We start from the raw sequence: 8,662 nt of genomic DNA, 5'->3' as shown, positions 1-8,662 counted from the left end.
GCTGGTGATAGGGAACCCAAGGTTGAGTAAGGATAGTGTTGATGTGTTGTGAGGTTGTTAACCATTGTCATAAGGCAACATGTGTACTAACTGTTTAATAAGAAACTATTTTGTTCTGTAAGCCTTCATCTAAAGTGAGAATAACAGCACAATTGTAAGATCGTAGTCGATGTCACTGAACTGTGCATGTAGAAATTTTTGAAATGGTGTATCTTTGGCTATGTGTATTTTCACCAAAAAGATAAGTTCAAGAAGGGAGAGGGTTGACATGTTGTGGGGTTGTTGGCCAATGTCATAAAACAATATGGGTACTACTGTTTCATGAGAAACTATTTGCTCTGTAAGCCTTCACCTGAAGTACAATAAAAAAAAAAAAAATACAGTTACTATGTTAGATATGAATATGTTTCTTTGAAAAAGAAAATACACATGTAGAATAATAGAACCTTAAATAAAAACCCTGACTCAAAAATTTTCACAGTTCATTGAAAAAATAAAGAAATAGTAGAGGAAAGATAGTCCAAGGAATATGTATGAAATGTAAACAGTATAATGGCATAAATGCCAAAAGAGGAAAGCACTTAAAAAACTGGCAGTAATAATTAAGCACTAATAAAATATGAAACTATGGACTCAGAAATCTATATGTCACATACCCCCAAAAGTTTACTCCTTTAAGTGAAGAGACAATGTGTTCTGCTTCTATATTCTTTATAATATATTCTTAAAGTGCTGGGCACATATGATACTAGGTTTATAATAAACACGCAATTTATATTTGACATTTATATCTCTTTGTGAAAAGAAACTTTCGTTATGGAACTCCATGATTAAAGGAAGAGTTGGACCTACCCTTCCCAGCCATGAATTTATCCAGGAACTCCTTCCAGGTACCAGGCTCTGGGTGCATATTGGCCATCTGGTAGAAATAATAGTAAGAGACCGCCACACCTTTGACATTTCATGACACACAGATCATCTGTGCAGAGAAATGGGAAGTTAGCATTTCATTTGTTCTTTAATGGTAAAATTTTGCTTACCTTGAAGGAATACTTAGTTTTGCTTTGCTCTTCCCTAATCTTAGCCCTTGTGGTGCTGTAGTTAAGAGCTATGGCTGCTAACCAGAAGGTCAGCAGTTTGAATCCACCAGCTGCTGCTCAGAAACTCTATGGGGCAGTTCTACTCTGTTCCATATGGCTGCTATTAGTCTGAATCGACTTGACGGCAGTGGCAATCTTAGCATTTATATGTATTTCCTTTCATAGGATGTTCAAACCTATACAAGTTATTTTAAAACACAGAGAGTTCTCTCATGCCCCTGCTTTCTCTTTAGCCTTTGAAGAGTATCTTTTAAAATATGAAAAATAACTATAAATAAGAAATTATAATATTACATTAAAAAATGTAATTAGTATTATCCTTAAATTTAGAATATTTTGCTTACCACAAATTAAAGTTAATAATAATAAATTATAAAACAAAACCTGAACTAATGCCTGATTTTTTATTTAAAATAAATTACTACTTGGGAAAATTCAGAGTCAGTAAAGATGCAATATCCTTCATTCTGCCCATAATCATGGCTACTCAGCAATCATCGCTGATTTTAGTGATTGATGTGAGATTAGATATTGTTTTATGTATGAACCCTTTGAGTTTGCTTGAAGACAGAAATTTTGAACATATTTTCCAATAGAAATGATATTGTTAAGTCTCATTGGTAATAAGTTTTTCTGGCAAGTCCACTGAAATCCATTAAATCTGTTTCTCCTTGAGGTATACCTAATAGTACCAAGGACCCAGCCACATATAAACATATTTTTAAGGGAAAACTATTTAGGAAGAAATTTCCTTTCATCTAAGTGGAATCAGAACTTGCTTCTCTCCAAATGATGGGCAAAGAAGATGGGAACTTTTATACTCATAGTCCTTGTAGTCTGCAATAAAGATGGAAGGAAGAAAGGAGTGACCGGAAAGAAATGTTTCAAAAGATTGAATATGGAGTTCTAAGACTTGAGACTTTCATGGTAACATAACTTCTTGAGAAAATATTAACTTAATAAACGTTCCTGTTTACTCCCTATTTCAATACCAGGAGATTCTGGTAATGAACTACCGTTTTCTTTTTCTTTTATCATTACCTGTAATTTCCTTATCAAGATCTATTTCCCACTTGCCACAGAGTAGAAGACAAGGCTATCCTGAAGATATTCCTCAATTCTTCTACCTACTAGCAAGGATGACTTTCTGGGGGCTTCTAAGGATCTTAACTACTGGAATTAAGATAATAAATCATATCTCTATTTTCTTATTTCTTTTATTTTCAAATAGGCTTTGAAGGAAAAGAAGAAGTCACACATAAAAACGTGAACAATCAGTCTGTATAATTAGGTGAAAGTACAATCAATCAATTTTGTCCAAGGAAAAACAGACAGCCATTTGGCTCAGTCTATTAAAGGTGTTATGGCTCCCCGGATGGCTCATACGGTTAAATGCTCGACTACTAACTGAAAAGTTGGTGGTTTGAGCCTACCCAGAGGCACCACAGAAGAAAGACCTGGCAATCTGCTTCTATAAGGATTATAGCCAAGAAAACTACATGGAGCAGTTCTATTCTGTTATACATGGGGTCTTCATGAGTTGGAATTACGTAGACAACAATGATTTTACTTGTTTTTGGTATTAAAATTTCTGGGATGAAGATGCTCTCTAAACTCCTTTCTCAGATCTAGGGATTTAGTGACTGCCTTCCTTTCCAGGTTGATTTTCCACTATCTTCACATTGTAATTAGCTACACTGAACTACTTGTATATCTTTGGCACATGCCTTTCTGATTTACTTCTCTTAGCCTATGCATATGCAGTTTTCTGTCTGTGAAATGTCTTTCTTGAACTCCTGAAAATACTTCTATTCTTTCTTCAGGATGCTAATCAAATTTTTCATCTAGTAGACTTCCTTAACCCATCTGCAAGGTTCACATAGAATCTTTTTTTTTTATTTCATGTACTAGTACTTATATTGCCTATATGTAATTATTTTTCATATATATATGTCTTTTTTCCAATACTTGATGTATTCTATGGGATCATATGCTCCATAGGGCAGAGAGCACTGGCTTTTTTTAATTATTGCATAATACAGGCATAGGGAAGTGACTAGCATCTGTGCCTAGAAGTGACTAGAACATCAATAATATTCGTAGAAATTAAATAAAGGAAATAATGTGCTTAGATTGCAGAGAATGTCGCCTTTATGTTTGCATTTACTATGCAAGTACAATAGCTGATACATTCAGGTAATGATGCTGCTGTAGCTCAAGGCACAACACTTTGTGAGCCACAAAGCAAAAATGTCACCTTGAAGACAAAGATGTGCCTGACCCAAGCTATGGTGTTTTCAATCGCCTCATATGCATGCAAAAGCTGGACAATGAGTAAGGAAAACCGAAGAAAAGTTGGCACCTTTGAATTGTGGTGTTGGCGAAGAATATTGAATATACCATGGACTGTCAAAAGAATGAACAAATCTGTCTTGGAAGAAGTACAATCAGAATGCTCATTAGGAGCAAGGATGGTGAGACTTCGTCTCACATACTTTGGTCATGTTATCAGTAGGGATCAGTCCCTGGAGAAGGACATCATGCTTGGTAAACTACAGGGTCGGCAAAAAAGAGGAAGACCCTCAATGAGATGGACTGACACAGTGGCTGCAACAATAGACTCAAACATAGCAATGACTATCAGGATGGCTCAGGATGGGGCAGTGTTTTATTCTGTTGTACATAGGGTCACTATGAGTCAGAAATGACTCAATGTCACCTAACAACAACAACATTACATCAAAAAAAACAACAAAAACAAAACTACAAGCACAATATGGATACATATCACAAGTATAACCTTGCATAAAAAGCTAAACTTTCAAGAGTATATACTTTATGACTTGAGGCTATCACTGTTGTTGTTACCTGACTCATGGTGACCCAATGCACAACAGAACAAAACACCACTGAGTCCTGCACCATTCCCATGATTAGGTGGGGATCAGACCATTGTGATTCATAGGGTTTCCAATGACTGATTTTCATAAGTAGATTCCAGACCTTTCTTTCCTAGCCCATCTTAGTCTGAAAGCTGTCCTAAAAACTATTCAGCATCAAAGCAACATGCAAGCTTCCACTGACAGATGAGTGGTGGCTGTACAGGAGGTGCATTGACTGGGAATTGAGCCCAGGTCTCCCACATGGGACTTGAGAACTCTACCTTTGAACAATCAATCCCCTGTAAGATTACAGTTAACACAATCGACTGCTAACCAAAAGGTTAGAAGTTGGAGTCCAGCCAGAGGCACCTGGGAAGAAAAGTCTGCCAATCTACTTTCAAAAAGACAGCCACTGAAAACACTATGGAGCACAGTTCTACTCTGACACACATGGGGTCTCCATGAGTCAGAATCAACTTGACAGCAACTGGTACTGATATGGTTACAGGCAAACATTTTGCAGTGGAAGCATTCAGGATAGTGGTTATCTTTATGAATGGAAGTTACTGCCTGGAAATGGATCAGAGCTGATCTGTTGATGTACTGGTAATGTTCTGTTTCTTAATCTGGGTGCTAATTTTCTGAGCATATTAACTTTATGAAAATTCATCAAGCTGTATACTTATCATTTATGCACATTTCTCCCTGAATGTTATACCTCAATAAAAATGTTTATAAAAAGGAGGTGGAGCCAACATGGCAGTATAGACAGAAGCACCATGCCATCCCTCCACAGCAAAGACCCAAAAAACTAAGTAAAACAGATACAGACTTCAATCCTGGAAGCCTAAGCATCAAATGAAGGGATAAAGAACTCATCCAAGCACTGAATGGAATAAAAAACTGACAGAGAACACAGAACGAGGAGAGCTACTGAGTGGAGGTCCCCATCAGCTAATACAGCATGGATCTGCCATCTTAGACCCCTTAGCCAACAAGAATGGCAGACAAGGAGTATAGGAATGCAGCTTCATGGGGCTCCCAGCAGGAGACAGAGCACCCATTAACCAGGGATACACATTTTCCCACTCACCACCCTTCTCCCTGTGCGGCCTCTGACACTTTCCGGCAGGCCACGGTTTCTTGGCTTATGTTTCTTTCTCTTCTTAACCACACCTAATTATCCTCCCATTCTTCCTGCCTATCTGCACCTCATGCTGGGGACCACACCCCCAAGCAGCACAGGTGTGGACCACTGGAGACTGCCCAGCACTGCCCCCTGAGCCCACCCTGTTGGTCCCAGTACATGCCACAAAAGACCCATCCCTACCTCTCCCCCTCTGCTGGATGATAGCTGAGTGACTGGCACTGCCCATTGGACAAAGTGCTGAGAAATATCATGCCCACAGATGAGCAAACAACAAAGAACGCCCAGCCTACCTGCCCAGACATAATCAAATTAAACAAATTAAATCAAAATTAAACAAAAAATCAGTATGAAACAAATAAATCTACAACCAATAAATGGAAAAAATAATGACTAAATGTCCTGAAGACAGCGGACAATATCAAAACATATTAAAAAAAGGACAAGATGATTCAAGTAGGGGTCCAAAATAAAATATCAGATGACCTTCTGGTAGAAGAAAAGGCACTGGAACTACCTGATAGGGAATTCAAAACTTTAATATTCAGGGCTATCCAAAAGACGACTGAAAAAGCAGACAAAGATAAGGAAAAACTAGACAAAATCATGTCAGATACAGTCATGGAAAAGACAGACAAAATGATGGAAGAACTCAGGAAAATAATACAGGAACAAAATGTCAAAATAAACACACAGCTAGAAATCATATCAAAACAGCAATTAGAAATCCAAAAGACAAACAACAAGATTTCAGAAACGGACAGTGTCATAGAAAGTTTGAGTAGCAAGTGTGAAACAATGGAAGAAAGGATCAGAGAAATTGAAGACAAATACTTGGATACAACTTTGTTTGAGGAAAAATCAGAGGAAAGAAGAAAAATGAAGAAATCTTGAGAACAATGTGGGATACAGTTTAAAAAAAATGTAAGTGATTGGAGTTCCAAAACAGAAGGAGAAAATGGAAAACACAGAGAGGATCATTGAAGAACTGCCGACAGAAAACTTCCCTAATATCATGAAAGATGAAAAGATGATCATCCAAGAAGCTCAACGAACCCCATATAGGATAGATCCCAAAAGAAAATCACCAAGACGTATCATAATCACATTCACTAAAAGCAAAGACAAAGAATCCTGAGAACAGCTCAAGAAAAACAAAAAGTCACATACAGAGGGGAACAATAAAACTAAGCTCTGGTTACTCAGCAGAAAATATGCAGGCAAGAAGGCAATGGGCTGACATACATAAAACCTTGAAAGAAAAAAATTACCAACCAAGAATAATATATCTTGCAAACTCTCCCTTAAACATGATGGCAAAATTAGGACATTTCAGATAAACATAAATTAAGGGAATGTGTAAAAACCAAACCAAACATACAAGAACTATTAAAGGGAGTCCTTTAGTTAGAAAACCAACAATATCAGACAACAGCCTGAATCTAGCATGCAAGACCACATCAGCCAGATACCAATCTAGGTAATGAACTCTCAATAATAAAACCAAAATATTTACAACAGGGCATCAGAGATGTTAATCTGAAATTGACAACAACGTTAGAACAATAAAAGAGGGAATAAACAGTGTAGCTATAGAACTTTTAAATGGAGAGGAAGTCAAGGCATTATTAAGTAATAAAAGACTGGTTTAGACTTAAGAAGATAAAAGTAAATTTCAAGGTAAGCACAAAGAAAGTTAACAAACCTACTCATCAAAATAGAGAAGAAAAACATAAAGTCTCAGTAAAAACAAAATCTACAAAAATAAAAAAAACAAAAAAAAAAATCCACAAACAAAAGGAATTAGAACAAGAGCATAAGAGGATCAAAGAAATGTCAGCAAAAACAAAAAAAGAAAAAAAAGCACTACAAAATGACAGCAATAAATTCAAACCTATCAATAATCACAATGAATGTAAATGGCCTAAATGCACCCATAAAGAAACAGAGAGTAACAGAATGCATAAAAAAACAAGACCCATCAGCATACTGTCTACAGGAGACATACCTTAGTAACAAAGAAAAAATTTATTAAAAATCAGAGGATGGGAAAAATATATATAAAGCAGAGAACTACCAAAAAAGAACAGGAGTAGCAATACTAATCTCAGACAAAATAGACTTTAAAAGAAAATTCATCCTAAAGAATAAAGAAGGGTATCATATAATGATTAAAAGGATGATCCATCATGGATACATAACCATAATAAATATCTACGCACCCAATCACAGGGCTCCAAAACACATAAAACAAACTTTAATAGCAATGAAAAATGAAATAGATAGTTCTACAATACTAGTAGAGACTTCAACACACCACTCTCGGTAAAGGACAGAGCATCTAGAAAGAAACTCAACAAAGAAATAGAAGATCTAAAAGCCACAATCAACCAACTTGACCTCACAGAAATATATAGAACACTTCACTCAACAGCAGAAAAGTACTCATTCCTTCCAATGCATTGAAATGTTCTCCAGAATAGACCACATCTTAGGCCACAAAGCAAACCTCAAAAAATCCAAAAAATTGTGATAATATAAAGTATCTTCTCTGGTCACAACGGCATCAAAGTAGAAATTAATAACCAGAAGAGCAAGGCAAAAATACCAAATACATGGAAACTTAATAACACCCTGCTTAAAAACCACTGGGTATTAGAAGAAATCAAAGATGGAACCAAAAAATTCCTAGAATCAAATGAGAATGAAAACACATAGTTTACTCTGGGACGCAGTAAAGGCAGTGCTCAGAGGTCAATTTATAGCAATAGATGCACACATCAAAAAAGAAGAAAAGGATAAAATCAGAACATTAGCTATACAACTCGAACAAATAGAAAGAGAACAGCAAAAGAAGCCCACAGTCATCAGAAGAAAGGAAATAATAAAGATCAGAGCAGAAATAAATGAAATAGAGAAGAGAAAAACAATAGAATCAACAAAACCAAAACTTGATTCTTTAAAAGGATCAACACAGTCGACAAACCATTGACCAAACTGACAAAAGAATAACAGAAGAGGATGCAAATAATCCAAATAAGAAATGAAATAGGGACATTACAACAGACCCAACTGAAATAAAAAGGATCATAATAGAATAATATGAAAAACTATACGCCAACAAATTTGAAAACCTAGAGGAAATGGACAAATTTCTAGAAACACACTACCTACCCAAACTAATACAAACTGAAGTTGAAAATTTGAATAGACCCATAACAAGAGAAGAGATTGAAAAGGTGATTAAAAAAACAAAAAAAAGAAAAAAAGCTCTCAAGAAAAAGAAAAACTCTTGGTCCAGATGACTTCACTGGAGAATTATACCAAACATTCTGAGAAGAGCTTATACCAGTACTACTCAAACTATTTCAGAACATAGAAAAGGAAGTGATACTTCTGAATTCATTCTTTGAAGCCAGCATAAACCTGGTACCAAAACCAGGCAAAGACACCACAAAAAAAGAAAATTACAGACCAATATCTCTCATGAATATAGATGCAAAAATTCTCAACAAAATTCTAGCCAATAGAAT

General features: G+C 36.0%; 1 protein-coding gene across 1 annotated transcript in view; it reads right to left on the bottom strand.

Moving 5' to 3' along the window:
- LOC101342269 (sulfotransferase 1 family member D1) overlaps positions 1–8,662 on the bottom strand; it is a 33,044-nt gene that overhangs the window by 15,578 nt on the left and 8,804 nt on the right. The window contains 1 exon segment of the mRNA XM_004383336.1: positions 853–979. Coding sequence (XP_004383393.1) covers positions 853–979 — 127 coding nt within the window.

Source organism: Trichechus manatus, unplaced genomic scaffold (assembly GCF_000243295.1).
Source record: "Trichechus manatus latirostris isolate Lorelei unplaced genomic scaffold, TriManLat1.0 scaffold00108, whole genome shotgun sequence".
Classification (NCBI taxonomy): Eukaryota; Metazoa; Chordata; class Mammalia; order Sirenia; family Trichechidae; genus Trichechus; species Trichechus manatus.
This window is presented reverse-complemented; position numbering and strand designations above follow the sequence as displayed.